Below are 17,148 nucleotides of genomic sequence, written 5' to 3'. Positions count from 1 at the left end.
CCTGATCCCCTTAGTCTCCCACTGTGTTGTGCAGCAGCAGGCCTCAGGGGTCTGGATCTGAAGGCTGCAGGAGACGCCCAGATACTGACCACTGAGACTAGTGACTTCCTCATAACCCCCTGAGACAAGAACACATCCAGCCCAGCAACACAAAGTACCTGAATCAAACCGCCAGGGCAACACATTACTTAGTCTTGTCATTATCATTTTGTTTTGTATTTAGGGGTGCTAGAAAATATTGATACAGCAATATACCGTGATCTTTTGCGTGCTGGTATTGCATTGATTCTGAGACATCAAATGTCAATATTTTTAATACAGATGTAGCCCACCAGGTGGTGCTGTCCAGCGTTTTCTTTAGTGAGGTCAGCAGAGATCAGAATCAGTCTGTTACTACAACCTCCACTCCTGTAGTTGGCGCTGTACAACGTTTTGTGCCACTTTGTTTTGTTCACAGAAATCACAAGCAGTACCTGTCATTTTGTGGACAGAATATGTGTGAAAAGTCATGTAATCTGAATTTTGACCCCCAATAAGTGTGTCAGCATCTGGGGTCATCCTTCATCCCGGCCACAGCATCTCTCTGCTGCTCTGAGAAGGGATGAAAAGCATTTTTGTGTGGCAGAGACCAGATATTTGTATGCCACCTTTCATGTACGGTACAGGCCAAAAGTGTGGACACACCTTCTCATTCAATGTGTTTTCTTTATTTTCATGACCGTTTACGTTGGTAGAATTAACGCCACAACTATGAATGAACACATGTGGAGTTCTGTACTTAATAAAAAAAGGTGAAATACGTGAAAACATGTTTTATATTCTAGTTTCTTTGCTCTGATTACTGCTTTACACACTCTTGGCATTCTCTCGATGAGCTTCAAGAGGTCGTCACCTGAAATGCTTCTCCAACAGTCTTGAAGGAGTTCCCAGAGGTGTTTAGCACTTGTTGGTCCAGCTCACCCCAAACCATCTGGACTGGGTTCAGGTCCGGTGACTGTGGAGGCCAGGTCTCCACTTTTTGTTAAGTACATAACTCCACGTGTTCATTCATAGTTTTGAAAACCTTCTGATTACGGGGCCACTTCCTTAACTGCTAGGCCACCACTACCATCAGTGTGGCAGTGGTGGCCTAGCGCTTAAGGAAGCGCCCCCGTAATCAGAAGGTTGTCGGTTCGAATCCCGATCCGCCAAGGTGCCACTGAGGTGCCACTGAGCAGAGCACCGTCCCCACACACTGCTCCCCGGGCGCCTGTCACGGCTGCCCACTGCTCACTCAGGGTGATGGGTTAAATCCCATCAGAGGACAAATTTCACTGTGTGCACCGTTGTGCTGTGCTGCTGTGTATCACAAGTGACAATCACTCCACTTTACTTTACTTTACTTTACTTTACTACCTGCACCACTGCAGGTAGTAAAGTAAAAGTTGCATGAATGGTTCTGTGCTCAGATCAGGTCAAGTCATGTGATGAGTACTCACCAGTGAATGAATGCGACTCCTCCCTGACATGGCGTGCCTGAGTGCGGATCTGACCAGCGTCGGGATTCCCATCGCCACCACCTCCACGTCCTGTTCCCCTTGCATCACCTCCACCAGTCTGCCCAGTCCATCAACAAAGCTCCTCCACTGGGGCTGCACCTCCCGGGCTCCACCCAGGCAGCCCTGCATGACCCCCATGCACAGCATTGGGCACAACCGCACCCCATCCAGCAGCCCCTGGCAGAGAGGACAGTACCAGAGGCGGAGCAGGGCTCGGCCACAGTCCCGGCCCACGCGCAGGTGCTGGGTGGTGTTCACCACCTCGATGCCGAGGTTCAGGGCCTGTAGGAAGATCCGAGTGGTGAGGAGCGAGCGTGACAGTCGGGTCATCAGAAGTTTTGGGTAGGGACCGAAAGCACCATGGTTGGGGCCCTTCTGCCACATCCCACGCAGGCAGTCATCAGAGCCAAGAGGAAGGGTGGCGCCCCCACCCAGCAGGCGGCGGAAGGTCAGCGGGAAGAGCCGGGTGAAAAACTGATCCACCATGTGATCAATGCGAGCGTCCGAACCCAGGATGTAGAGCGAGACTTCCCGGAAGAGCTGGCTCACCACGCCAGAGGCTCCGCCCCCCAAAGCAGGAAACTCATTTCGGAGTATAAGCAGTGTGGCGTTGTGGCCCAGACGCAACACAATCTCGAAAGCTTCTGGAGAAGAGAGAAGAATGGAGGGAATGGAGTCAACACAAGACATTTTTAAATTTACAGCATTTACCAGACGCCCTTATCCAGAGGGACTTACAATCAGTAGTTACAGGGACAGTCCCCCCTGGAGACACTCAGGGTTAAGTGACCTGCTCAGGGACATGATGGTAGTAAGTGGGATTTGAACCTGGGTCTTCTGGTTCATAGACGAGGGTGTTACCCGCTAGGCTCCTACCACCCTAAATGACCCTGATCAGTGTTCTAGTGACATCACACCTGTACTCTCAGTTCCATGGGTTCTATTTTAAAGAGGGGGGAGATTTGGGTGACAAAATTGCCTTTAGGGAAAAAACTGTGAACGTATTTTACTGCCACTGGAGAGAAACTACTTTTAAAAAACCATAAGTACTTTAATCATGTGCATTTATCATGTCTCCTGCCAAGAGCAAGAAAGAGAACACAAAGCTAAAACTGGGGATGGAAGAGAGATTTACGCCTGCAAAATCTACACTGGAATAAAAGCAGAATTCTATCAGAGCAACAGGGAGTTGAGCATTTTAGGCCACAGGAAGAATGGAATATTTTGGGGTCCATTAACTCAACAGACAGAGGGGGGAAAGGTCAATGAGGGGGATCTGGGAATTGGAGTCGTAAATCCTGCTGTGCTCCAGCAAAGGTGAAAAGCATATTGTGCTTACCAGATGGTTTCCAAATACTTGGTTAGACAAACCATTCATCCACCAATGTGTGTGTGTGTGTGTGTTACCACTTCAAGGGCACAAGTGCAGCCTGTAAAAACAAGACAGGGATGAAATGCCACTGTGCAGTTTCAGCCTTCCATGCGGGCTGTTGGTTCAGGTGAAAATGGACATCAATGTGGATTATGGGTCTCCAGCACACTTCTTCTGTGGCTTATTAGGAGAATCATGACTGGACCAGAAAGAATCCACCAAGCTCAGGGAATGTAAAAGACTTGTGTTGTGGTGCATCAGAGTTGCAGTAAGATAAATATTTCACATTATGAACACTTTAATCACTGGACCAGGACTGGATAACAATGATGGTACCACAGTTCAAATGTTTCAGTCAAGACTATGAAAGCCCTCACTGAGAAATGTGATTTATCCTCTGCAATAATCCTTAATGAACCACTAGACTAACTGCTTCATCTCATTTGGCAGGAGTTGGTTAGTCGGTTAGATTACACGTTACTGAAAGATTTCACTTATATGTGTTAGCACTGATATATTAAATAAAATAGCTAAACGATTACGCTAATTCCTTCTTCTACAGAAACTATTCCTAATTGGTAAAATGGTGTCATGTGATTATTATACTAAGTCTGAATGGTGAAACATAGTCACATGTTAGATATAGTGTCAGCATCTGTCAGGCAAAAATAAAGCAAATAAAGGGTTTCAAAAAGTAACAAGTCGAGTGTAAGAGTGAAGATTCTACCAAACAAATGTACTCAAGTAAAAGTAAAAAGTATGCATGTATAAAGTATGTATTCCAACTCTTAGAAGTAAATGTAACTCGTTACTACCCACCTCTGGTTAAGGTCTTTAGATTTTGGAATTGTTGTAGGTATCTTGTCAGCCTACGTGATCTTTTTTCCTTTTCATTTCGTCTTTACATCAATTTTGGAGGGACATCTTGTTTTTCCATATTGATTTGTACATTAATATACAGTGGGTAAGGAAAGTATTCAGACCCCCTTACATTTTTACTCTTTGTTATATTATAGCCATTTTCTAAAATCATTTAAGGTTTTTTTTTCTGTATTAATGTACACACAGTGCCCCATAAAAAGATGCAACAAATGGCTGCAAAATTTAAGGGGGTCTTAATACTTTCTGTACCCATGGTAGGTGACATCAAAGGTAACATTTTAACAGGGTGTGTGCAATTTTTAAGTCCATGATAAACCGCTCTGTACAAGGCAGTAGTGACTTCCAACAAAATGTGTCATCATTTCACTAAACATCTGAAACATAAACGGGAAAGATTTTTAAATCATGAAGTGAAACAACTACAAAGGACCCAATAATCCTACACATATCAAATGCACAGAAATCAATGCACACAATAAGAATTTCACAGTAGAAACATCATCACCAAGTATCGGGCAGAAGCCGTGTGTAGGACTGTATAACCTAAGACTAGTGCTAGAGATGCCGAACACACAGACAGATGAACAGACTAAATTGGGTCAAAAGGGTCATTTATGATGTCATAGATGGACCTGCTGCAGAGTCTTGGCAGAACACAGATCAGATATCATCTAATGGAGGAAATGTGCCTCATATACAACAGACAGAGACATACTGGGATGCTGCATGCATGTGTAGACGCTGTGTATCCTGCAATGAAGTTTATGTAGAAAAAGCAGAGTTTATTTTTCAGTTTTGAAACCCACGTTTTAGAGCAGCGACTCTCTGGACAGAATTAGGAGAATTAGTGCCTTAGAGGAACAGTTATGGTGGGGTGTTTTGGAGACAAAGTCGTTGACGTGAGATTACATTGGTTTTGGACACATACAAAGGAGAGACATGTGGGCAGTGATGGCCTGGGTAAGGAAGTAATCAGAAGGTTGCCGTTTCGAATCCCGGTCTGCTAAAGTGCAACTGATGTCCCCTCGATGAAGGTACCGTCCCCACACACTGCTCCCCGGGGGCCTGTCGTGGCTGCCCACCAATTTCACCATGTCACCGTCCAGTGCAGCAGTATGTTGAGGCGAGATGAAGTTGAGATTCGCTGCTGTAGCATCAGAACCAATGCAGCAGCACACACTCCATCACACAAATGATGACAAGTCCACAGGGCTGCAATCATCAATAAAGGACCACAGTCACCAGACTAATCAATCCCTCCCCTGACACTGGCCTCTCTCACACACACACACACACACACACACACACATATATATATAATCCCACCCACCCGCAAACAAACACACTCAAGCACTGTACATTTGATATTCTCTCAACGTTCCTTCTCTTTCAGAAGCCCACACACACTCACGGCCTCCTCTGTTTGTATGTGTGTGTACTGTGATCCAGGACATTGATTTGAATTAGGTGGGTAATCTGAGAGACACACTAAGACACACTGAGACAGTGAACAGAGTCCACAAATCTGACCAGTCCCTGAGGAGTGTGTGTGTGTGTGTGTATGTGTGTGGTATGTGCCATGCCTTCGTAGAGAAATTGGAGACATTTGGGAGGGATGTAGGCGGGGAAAGGTTTAGTTGGACTTCCAGGAAGGAGGCCCAGTGGATTCTGGGAAGCCCTGATGAACGCACCACAGGCCAGAAAGACACTGGGGTGAAAACAGAATAAGAATAATTTACTGTACCTCTACACCCCCCCCCCCCCACACACACACACACACACACACACACACACACACAAACACACAGACATCTGGATGGGTGTGAGTGTAAAGGACACAGAGCAGAGGGGCATCTGACTCTGAAGTTCAAATCAAAGGCAGCGAGCAGCAGTGGAGTAGCCAGAGACACACAGACACAGGAAGTGCGAGTCAGACAGACAACAGCAGCATTACACTGTCTCACTCTCGGAGCCACTGAACGCGCTGTTTTAATGGGCTTGGTGGAGATACAGCTTCGTCCTTCATCACGTCTACTGAAGAAGATTCTGGCCTGGAATGTGAACAGAGGAGGGGAGAGGGAGTCTGGCATCCCTCTGATGTCCCACCGTGTCGTTCTGTGCTCGAAAATAAACAGAATCTTTTACTTTCCATCCAATTATCCTCAACCAAAATATACCAGCACCCAATACATATTAATAGAGGCATGTAATAAGCAATGGTGTAATGAAAGAAAATATTCGGTCCCGTTTGAAGTGAGACAGATAAAAGAGCCTGGAGGAGTGGGTGGAGAGAGACAGATGTGCTCACAGTCAGGGAGAGAGGGATGTGGAGAGGCAGGCTGGCCACTGAGAGTCCGTCTGAAGGGTAAACTGGGATTCTTTAGTACAGGAAGTAGGTGGATGATGGGAGTCGGGTACGAGTCTGTGTGTGTGTCAGGGACACAGGTGACTCGTCCAGGTGTGGATAATGGTCCATGACCCCCCTGCTGCTGCCTGCAGACACTGCATCACCTCTACTGTCCCGTCTTTACAGCGCCAGATCAACACAGCATCAATCTCGGACCTGCCAGAACAGAACCTGAAGAATTAAGACAGCTTCTCCACTATTTAAACCAGTCAGTAGAAACCCAACTCCTTCATTGCTGCAGCAGCCTGGCTTACTGCTAACCATCATGTGGCTGCAGATTTAGGTCACAAATTAAACGACTTATTATTTATTCAATGATTTGTGGCAAGAAAAACATGATTGTGGTCACAGAGCGACACGTCTGTGGCATTTGTCTGATAACGTAGCAGAAAGAGCAGCAACAGCCTCACCATCTCTTCCAGGCAGCCATGCTGTGAGGTGAAGGGACGACTGCCTGCGATCCCTCCTGTCCCCCCAGATCCCACCAGGCCTGGGGAAGGACATCGCTCCGGTTCCCTCTCACTTCCTTCCAAAGCCGTCTGCTGCTGCCACTCGACCGTTCGAAGCAGTCTGACTAAACTGGACGGTAGGCCGCCTTCCCAGGTCATTTGGAAGGAGCTAGAAGCAATTACCAAACACAACAGGACGGCCATATGGACGTAGCCATGGCAGCGTTCCCATTTATTCATTCACGGTTGGGGATGGAGCTTCAACAAAAAAATACAGATATAGCGTTACATCAATGTTCACATGTCAGAAACAAGTGACACAGCGTGACAAGGCCGTCCCCACGGCTCAGGCCTCCAAAGGCTCCTCCACCCTCTATCAGATTTTTATTGAGCTTCCTGGTGGGGAAACGGGACAGAGCAAGACAGAGGAGCCATATCTCCCCCTCTCCTCTCCCCACGTCCAGCTTACTGAAGGCTCAATGAGGATCAATGGAATAAAAATCATTATGGATGATAATGATCCTTGACAAGAAAATACTGAAATCTACTGTCTAGCTGAAATCTACTCGATCAGCTATTAATGTATATATTCCAGAAATGACCTGATGTTTTACCATGGCTCATAAACTATATGATTTATTAATTATTCATTCATTTGAAGTAAGAAACAAACGCAGAAAAATGAACAGAAAGTTGAAATTTGGATCTTCTCTGAGAAAGCATTTACAGCAGCAGGGGAATCAGGAAAATCTTCTTTCTAAAACACTCATATGTTTGATGTCAGATGATATTGTTCTGTGAGGTGAGGTGAGGAGGATGGCCGTCTGCTGTCGGAATCCAGCCAGTGATGCCACCCATGCCCAGATTATACCAATCCTGGGGAAGAGCTGTTTCATCATGGAAATCTGCATGAATGCTTCCTCTTCAGTATAGTTAACTGTGTTAACAAAAATACACACAGCACAAAATGAACTGGTCATTTAAAAGCTTTTTATCTTTCCCTGTTCAGACATGATCGAGTGAAAACAGCAGACATGAGTGTGGACAAATTAGTTTACATTGAAAGGAAATGTAATAAATAGATTAAAAACTCACACAGAATGGTGTTCATCTGCTTATGAAATGTATGCCATCTCATTATCAGATGACTCTGTTGTCACATGCCTCGTTTTTTTACTGAAAGGGGAAAAATTCTATCCGATCTGGCCTTGCGTCCACAACAGGGGACATCCAATCCATAACACCAGCTACATTCGATTAGCAGACAGAGGAAATCCACCGTAATTTGTTCCGATTGTGCAATGCAGATCCCATGTAAAGTAAAAATAGAGATGTGTGTTCTGAGCAGAGTTCACAAAATAAATTAGGGCAATAAAACGCAACTGGTTTCAGTTGGTCTCGTCAACACTGACAGTCTGATGGTGTCTGATTTGCCACACCAGGGCTCTCACGTCTCTCGCATTGAGCATGAGATGCACGCAATTCAACAAGTTCACATGATTAAAGTTCCCTGCACGGAAATTCCTACAGAATGTGTTACAAAGGAGTCAAAGCCTTCAAGCTTGTGTTCCCCGGCCAACCCCCCATCCCCGGCCACCAGCAAACCTCAGAACCTGAGAGCCCTGCACCACACCATTTTAAAAAGTGTGTATTGGTGTATGTGCAGCCAGAGCCGGTTATTAAAATGGCCGTGGCCCGTAGTCTGTTCCATTTTACCACAACCTACAGAACTTCATCAGTCACAATCTGGACTATGATGGTTCATGATGACTCTCAATGTGACTCAGGAAGCCATTATTGTTTATATTCTGTAGAAGACTTTGTCATACGCTCATGTGTGGAAGGCGAGAGGAACAGTTTTCCACCCACACCTTCCAGGCTGTGTCATCTTCACAGCACTAAGTCTTCTGGGACTCCGCCCGACAGCTACATGATCAAAGACCATGTCTCCTCTCACTCCCCCCTCACACACCTCCACTTTCTCTTCCCGTCCCTTTGTTCATCCCGTCTCACCTACTTTACGGTCCTACAAAGAAGAAAACCTCTGCTACAGCAGTGGCTGTGCGTGTTATTAATCAGTGGTGGACATTTTGTCCTCCACACGTCTTTTCTGCTTCATACCTGCCCCCCTCCCCTGATGCTGTTGCCCCACTGGCCCTCATTACTGCACTGGCCTAACCCACAGATGAAAAATGCAGCTATATATATTAAAAACCCAGACACAATGCAGCGCCGGCGGCTTCTGAATCCCGCCGTTGCTCCTGCTCACACGGTTCCATTCCCAGAGAAACACTAAAGATGGAATTATACAAATACTATGAAGTATAAATACCAACCACTGGCTCCTCAATCCAATTCAGATCCTTCAGTATAAGCACAACGTTCAGAAGAGTTCTAACCTCAGACCATTTTATCTCTCTCTCTGTCTCTCGGACTGATGTCAGACATCTAGTCCTCAGCTTTCCTGTATCACAGGGGCAGTTGGACTGATTCTGCCTGTAGTTTGGGGAGGAGACCATATGTGTGTGTGTGTGTGTGTGTGTGTGTGTGTGTGTGTGGGTGTGTGTGTGGTGGCCCACATGGGGGCAGGCAGGAGTTGCTTGAGGCAGGACATTTGAGACTGTCCTTGACCTCACACACACACCGTTGTGGAGACCAGACTCCTACGTAGGGAGAAGGGGAGTTGAGGGTTGCCCTGGAGACCACAGTACAGTCTGTCAGGCTCGTATATTACCTGAGCACAGTGTATGACAGACTGGAAGGGGAGAGTAAGTCCTATGTTTAGACTGTGCCTCTGTCCTTCAGCCAGTCCCCTCCATCCTGCTACTCCATCTACAGTAATAACCTGTACAACCATCATGTGTGATCCCTGGGCACAGATTCCACATGCGTGCAGCGTTCTAATCACCCTCAGGGTGTCTCCTGCTCCCTTGTGGGGTTTTTGTTGTTGAGGACGATCCCTACATGCTACGTAACTTTCTGTTCGCTGTTCTTCCACTTGCTCGTTAAAAACTGACCTTAACCTCACATGGCACGACACATCATTTCTGCAGTCCAGTATCTAGAACCATGCTAGATTCTCTTATGAGCTAAAAATAAATAACAGGCACACACACAGACTGAAAAGAACGTTCTGGCACCATCAGAAAACAAAAAGAGAGAAGCTGACAAATGAGTGGAGCTCAGTAAACTCCCTCGGTTGGGGTCTTCCCCACCTCGAAACGGAGCAGTGGGGGTCGTCCCACAGGAAACGGCTGGAGACAACAAATTGGAAGAAAGCCCTGGGAGAAGCTGATAGGAAGCCTGGATTCATGCATCCATCTGTCTCCCAACCCAAAACCCAGACAAGTAATGGCCTAAATAAAGAGACCAGGAATAGTAACAGGGTGGAGAAGACTAACAGGGCGGAGTCAAATGGATGACATGGTGAGCGGAAGGCTTCTCCACTATTGGATCATGGAAATGAAAAAGCATTTAATCACAAGCCAAATCTATTCCCCTGCTGGTATGGCTGTTCACAACAATTACTGTTGGCCTCCAGGCACACTGGAGTTTACGCTATGCACATCATTCATCACTAATGATCCCCATCCATTACAGAAAAAAACACGCTCAACCAAGTCAACAAGTGTCATTAGAAAACACAAAAAAAATTTAAGAAAACAGGCACGGAAGCCTAAACAACAAACTAACTCAAAAAACAGCACAGAAGAACCACCCCAGGAGGAGGAGTCAGTAACAGAAGAATCACCTCAGGAGGAGGAGTCAGTAACAGAAGAACCACCCCAGGAGGAGGAGACAGTAACAGGAGAACCACCACAGGAGGAGGAGACAGTAACAGAAGAACCACCCCAGAAGGAGGAGACAGTAACAGGAGAACCACCACAGGAGGAGGAGACAGTAACAGAAGAACCACTCCAGGAGAAGACAGTAACTGAAGAACCACTCCAGGAGGAGGAGACAGTAACAGGAGAACCACCACAGGAGGAGGAGACAGTAACAGAAGAACCACCCCAGAAGGAGGAGACAGTAACAGGAGAACCACCACAGGAGGAGGAGACAGTAACAGAAGAACCACCCCAGAAGGAGGAGACAGTAACAAGAGAACCACCCCAGGAGGAGGAGACAGTAACAAGAGAACCACCCCAGGAGGAGGAGACAGTAACAGAAGAATCACCTCAGGAGGAGGAGACAGTAACAGAAGAATCACCTCAGGAGGAGGAGTCAGTAACAGGAGAACCACCCCAGGAGGAGGAGACAGTAACAGGAGAACCACCACAGGAGGAGGAGACAGTAACAGAAGAACCACCCCAGAAGGAGGAGACAGTAACAGAAGAACCACTCCAGGAGAAGACAGTAACAGAAGAACCACTCCAGGAGGAGGAGACAGTAACAGGAGAACCACCACAGGAGGAGGAGACAGTAACAGAAGAACCACCCCAGAAGGAGGAGACAGTAACAGGAGAACCACCACAGGAGGAGGAGACAGTAACAGAAGAACCACCCCAGAAGGAGGAGACAGTAACAAGAGAACCACCCCAGGAGGAGGAGACAGTAACAGGAGAACCACCACAGGAGGAGGAGACAGTAACAGAAGAACCACCTCAGGAGGAGGAGACAGTAACAAGAGAACCACCCCAGGAGGAGGAGACAGTAACAGGAGAACCACCACAGGAGCAGGAGACAGTAACAGGAGAACCACCACAGGAGGAGGAGACAGTAACAGAAGAACAACCTCAGGAGGAGGAGACAGTAACAGAAGAACCACCTCAGGAGGAGGAGACAGTAACAAGAGAACCACCCCAGGAGGAGGAGACAGTAACAGGAGAACCACCACAGGAGGAGGAGACAGTAACAAGAGAACCACCACAGGAGGAGGAGACAGTAACAGAAGAACAACCTCAGGAGGAGGAGACAGTAACAGAAGAACAACCTCAGGAGGAGGAGACAGTAACAGAAGAACCACCTCAGGAGGAGGAGACAGTAACAGAAGAACAACCTCAGGAGAAGACAGTAACAGAAGAACCACTCCAGGAGGAGGAGACAGTAACAGGAGAACCACCACAGGAGGAGGAGACAGTAACAGAAGTACCACCTCAGGCGGAGGGGGAGGAGTCAGTACCATTACAGTGGCTCTGTAAATCTTGGTCTCTTAAATTTTAGGTCTCTATTTGGTTAATGAACTCATTACAGAAAAGTCTTCTCTGCCTCACAGAAATTTGGTTAAGCAAGATGACTGCAGAAACAAATGCTCCTGGTTACGGTTCAACTGTTCAAAGCAAAACACATGAATCGTTTGGCTTGGTGGTGGACTAGCAGCTATTTATGACTCCGATCAGTGACTCGCAGCCACAAAAGTTTGATTCTGATTTCACTGTGGTTGAAATATGGATTAGGAAGATCGTTGGTACTGGAGCCAGATCTCAGTCAGATGGTCATCTGACCTTGGGTATTATCTACAGACCTCCAGGTCCTTACTCTGCTTTTCTAGATGATTTCTCTGATTTCCTCTCCAAAATTGTGGTGGACATTTACAATAATATCGTACTATCCTAGTTAGATGATCCCTTAAACAGAGCTTTTACTTCAGTCAGTAATATCTTTGGTGTCACCCAATGTGTGATAGGACCTTCCCATAACCGTGTACACACTCTTGTTCTTAGTATTGGTAATGTAACTGAGAACCTGATTGTCCATCCTCATGTTCTGTTTCTCTCAGACCCCTTCTTGGTCACATTTATGCTTAGGATCCTGCACTTTGAGACACTAATTCCATGACTCACGCAGATTGGAACAGAAATGGCGTTCCACTGGAAGTGTTCAGACTAGCCTGGAACGTTTAATCAAATATCCTCTGCAAGAGCTGTGCATCTGTCTTCTTTGATAGAAGAAAACAAGAACAATATTTGTTTTTATTTGCCACCATTTTATTTGAGACCAACACGAGCTATTGATAATTCCATAGAGCCAACAACTGCAATAAACAGCATCACTTTTATGGTTTACTTTGACAATAAGATATCTGATGAGACAGGACATTTTAATAATAATAATCCTGTGGATAAGCAGTTATACATTTCTTCCTGAATACCTCATGGATCAGTCTGCACATACATTTGGTTTTCTAAAATTGTTGCCTTGGTCTCCTCAAGTAAGCCATCAACCTGTATCCTCGACCCAATACCTGCTAGATTACTGATGGAGCTAATATTGTCAGGATTGGCTACAGCTGATGTTGCCAGGTGTAGCCAATCAGGACCGGTGATTTCCACCCCTCTGGAGCTCTGACATTTTAGTGAACTCTTTGGTGAGCTCTGGTGTGAACCTGGTACCTTGTGTATGTGTATGTGTATGTGTATGTGTATGTGTATGTGTATGTGTATATGTATGGTTTGAGTTCTGGCAATTGCCACACGCCTGCAGGCTCGTTTATGTTCTGCCCTTTGACCCTCGGGACCATCGGTGGGACCATCGCTACGAAAGCGATGACGTGGATTGGTGGGCAGTTGGGGCTGCATGTGCCCAGAAGGCACCAGACTGGGCTGCCGTACATGGTTGACGGAGGCTCCGGGACCACCCCCCTGCGCGGTGCAGGGAACAACGCAAGACACGTCAGAGGATCGCATCGAGTTCTGGCGATCACTTGTTTATGTTCTCCCCTTTGTTTCACTGTGTTTCGGCCCCCAAGCCGCATTTATTTGTATTTTCTTTATTGTTTTTAATAAAATCCTGTTTCCCGAATGTCCCGCCTCTGCGCTTCCCTCCCCCGTCAGTTCGCCGACGTTCCAACTATCAACGTTAGGTGAATCCCTTCTGGGCTTAATCAACTCATCCTTTTTCATCCTATGTTCCCTTGTGTCTAAAGACAGCTGTTCTAAAACAACTGCTTAAAAACCAACTTCTTATCTTAGGGTTTTATCGAATTACAGACCTATTTCTAATCTTACATTTACATTTACATTTACAGCATTTATCAGACGCCCTTATCCAGAGCGACTTACAATCAGTATTACAGGGACAGTCTCCCTGGAGCAATTAAGGGTTAAGTGTCTTGCTCAGGGACACAATGGTAGCAAGCGGGATTCGAACCCGGGTCTTCTGGTTCATAGGCAAGTGTGTTACCCACTAGGCTACTACTACCACCATCTTCCATTCATGTCTAAAATCTTAGAAAATGTTTGTGCTTTTTTGACCATGAATAACATATTAGAAAATTTTTGGTATGATTTTAGACATATCAATCGTACCCTAGTATAAACTGCCCTACTGAAGGTATTAAATGACCTTTTATTTTCTGACCGGGACCTTATCTCTGTACTAGTGCTCTTAGACTATAGTGCAGCCTTTGACACCATAGACATTCTACTAAATCCACTAGATCCGCTGGTTGACAGGGTTCCACAGGGCTCAGTACTGGGCCCTTGCTATTTTCTTTGTACATACTGCCACTTGGTCAGTTAAACCGTAGAGATGGGATGAATGTAAATTTTTATGCAGACGACACCCAAATCAAGCCAAATGAAGAAACTAGAAAACTGTACGAAGGACATCAGAGACTGGATGACCCACAATTTCCTCATGCTCAACATGAATAAAACTGAAGTGTTGGTGATCGGTCCCAAAGGGGTGAGACATGGATAGACAGAATATAGACTGGAGTGTGTTGCTTTTTCAACCTGTCCTAGTACATCTGTAAAGAATTTGGGTGTAACGTTTGATGCTGATTTGTCACTTGATTGTCAAATTAAAAATATTTTAGAACTGTTATTTCCAATCGAAGAAACATTGCTTGAGTTAGGAAGGTTCTCTCCATCTCGGATGCACAGTTCACACATTCATAATATCTATACTGGATTGCTGTAATCCTTCGTTTTCCTTTGTTTTCTGGTTGCTCTGCTGCTGTCTCGTCTCGGAGCTCAAGGGGGAAGAAGGCTCAGAAGCAGGACATCGAGGAAAAAAAGGGGTTTATTAAACACAAAACTGGCATCAGTCGAAAAGAACAGAAAAGGAACAGGTGAAAATGTGGCAAATGTGAGGAAGTGAAACATAAACCAGGGTACATGAGTGTGCACGTCAATGCAGCAGCGTCTGTCTGCTGTCATCTTCGTCCTTTTATCAGGGCCCAAATTATGGACTCCTAATCATCAGCACCGGTTGCTGTCATCAGTTGACAGGTTGCCCAGCAGTAGCCAGCCATGACATCAGCTTCACTGAATAAACTTCAGCTCTTCCAAAACTCTGTAGCCAGGGAGCAGGAGGAGTCAGTAACAGACAATCATCCTGATTGTCCAGCATATAACTTACCAGGGGATGAGGAGCCATCACCATTTTCACCCTTATCACCCGATTGGTGGGTTATTGTCATCTGCACCTCTTTTTAACGTCACTTCTTCTGTCACGCCACAACATTTATAATGTTTAATGAAAAAAAAACTAAAAGATGAACAGAAAGCAGCATGGGAACCGATAAACATTCATTCCCAGCTGTACGGGAACAGCAGAGATTTACACATGGGGATGTGCGTACGGTGCAGAAGCACCAACACCGCGAGGAATCATGGGTGATAAATAGGCAAATGCTCTAATTAGAGAATTGGACAACACATGAGGGTAATTAGGACAGACGTGACAGTGATATTATTTTGCACAACACTTAAATGCATAAAAATGTTGTTTCTGGCACTATCATGGTAATAAACAGGGTTACTATCTCATTACATTTCTCTCTCTCCCAAATATAATTATATCATGTATGAGATACAGATATCAGCTTCGTTATACAGCATGTAGTCATTCTCCATCAAATATCTCAGCTGATGTTTCCCATGATGTCTTGGAGATTGATGAAAGTGAAGTGATTGTCATTGTGATACACTGCAGCACAACACACATTGACACAATGAAACATGTCCTCTGTATTTAACCATCACCCTTGGTGAGCAGTGGGCACCATGACAGGCGCCCGGGGAGCAGTGTGTGGGGACAGTGCTTTGCTCAGTGGCACCTTGGTGGAACCACTAGACCACCACTGGAACATAGTCACGGAGTGTTCACACAAAGCACAGTAAAGCTTCTTCATCAGTAGGTAAACAGAGACGTAAAAGCAAAATCCAGTAAAGATCCATAGCAGAGATAAAGCTGCAAGTGGGCCATGGTGGTCTGACAGCCACAGGAGGGGCAGTGGTGGCCTAGCGGTTAAGGAAGTGGCCCTGTAATCAGAAGGTTGCCAGTTCAAATCCTGATCTGAGCAAAAGCAACATCCCCACACACTGCTTCCCAGGCAAGCTGTCATGGCTGCCCACTGCTCACTAAGGGTGATGGGTTAAAAGCAGAGGACACATTTAGTCATGTGCAAAGTGTGCTGTGCTGTGTATCACAATGACAATCACTTCACTTTCACTTTCCCATCAGGTACTTTATTCCAGTATACTGTATTCCTACAGTTTAATAATAACTGCAGCAACACACACAGCTGAGGGTGGCACCCAGAGGTTAAATCAGCTTGGCAGATAAACAGACTGCTGAAATGCTGAAGGATGGGTAAACCTAAAGGACTCACACTGAGCCCCCATGGGTTCTACACCCAGCGAGGCATAAAGGTGACATCTTACCCATCGGACAGGCACAGAGCACCGTCTCATCAGAGTAGACGTTGCAGCACTGAAAAAGAAAAGGGCCCTGAGGAGCACACGCAAATACAAAAATCACACACACACAGTCATGTCCACAGCAAACCAGAGACCTCAAATCTCACCAAGAACCCAGAACAATAGCACTGAGCTCTGCTATTAAGACGTCTGCTACTCTTAAGCTGAAACGTGGTGAAACGTGAACTCAATTCACGTTTCAATTCAGCAGCATGCTGTAGAAGACAATATGTTTAAATAATCTCTGAGCTCTTCCATTTCTGGAATGATTAACCTGTAAAACATTGGTTCTACTATGTCTCTTAACTTCATAAGACAAAGGCCTATTAACTTTCCATTAGTGATCATGACTGACAAGATCTTGTATCTGTCCTCCCAGACATCGCTTTGTCGTATTCTCCCAGGCATCTTATAAACCATCACTAGAAACCGTGATATAATAACGCAAGGAAATAATGTCTCGTTTTTGTTTATATGAAAATACATTTTGTAAGTTATCATCACATGACAAGCAATTACGTCTCATCTCGTCTTGTCTTCATCATATCAACTGTTCCTCACGTAATACATTTTGTTGCTTAATATTAGAAAAGTTTAATTCTGATTCCATGCCTGTCTGGAGGAGTGAAGGTGAGGGTTCCAAACCCAAGAACGCTGTACCAACTGGTGGCAGCATCATGCCAATGCTAATGTTTTCTGCCAGTGAGGGTAAATTGCAGTGGACATGGATGGAATAATGTAGGAGGGTGGAGTGGGGGTGGACAGGTTGACCTATCTGCACGTCCAGCAGGGACAAAGTCAACTCAGAGACCCCCTCTCCCTTGGTCTTGCAGGTCTCATGGATCCACCCTTC

General features: G+C 45.7%; 1 protein-coding gene across 3 annotated transcripts in view; it reads right to left on the bottom strand.

Moving 5' to 3' along the window:
- gpc3 (glypican 3) overlaps positions 1–17,148 on the bottom strand; it is an 81,601-nt gene that overhangs the window by 39,118 nt on the left and 25,335 nt on the right. For 2 of the 3 annotated variants that reach the window (XM_028959854.1, XM_028959856.1), the window contains exon 3: positions 1,479–2,182. In XM_028959854.1, the coding sequence (XP_028815687.1) occupies positions 1,479–2,182 (704 nt within the window). The remainder of the gene's footprint in view (positions 1–1,478; positions 2,183–17,148) is intronic. The other variant, XM_028959855.1, reaches the window with a different exon arrangement.

This window comes from Denticeps clupeoides, chromosome 18 (assembly GCF_900700375.1).
Source record: "Denticeps clupeoides chromosome 18, fDenClu1.1, whole genome shotgun sequence".
NCBI lineage: Eukaryota > Metazoa > Chordata > Actinopteri > Clupeiformes > Denticipitidae > Denticeps > Denticeps clupeoides.
The sequence above is the reverse complement of the archived record's forward strand: the minus strand, read 5'-3'. Positions and strand labels throughout refer to the sequence as shown.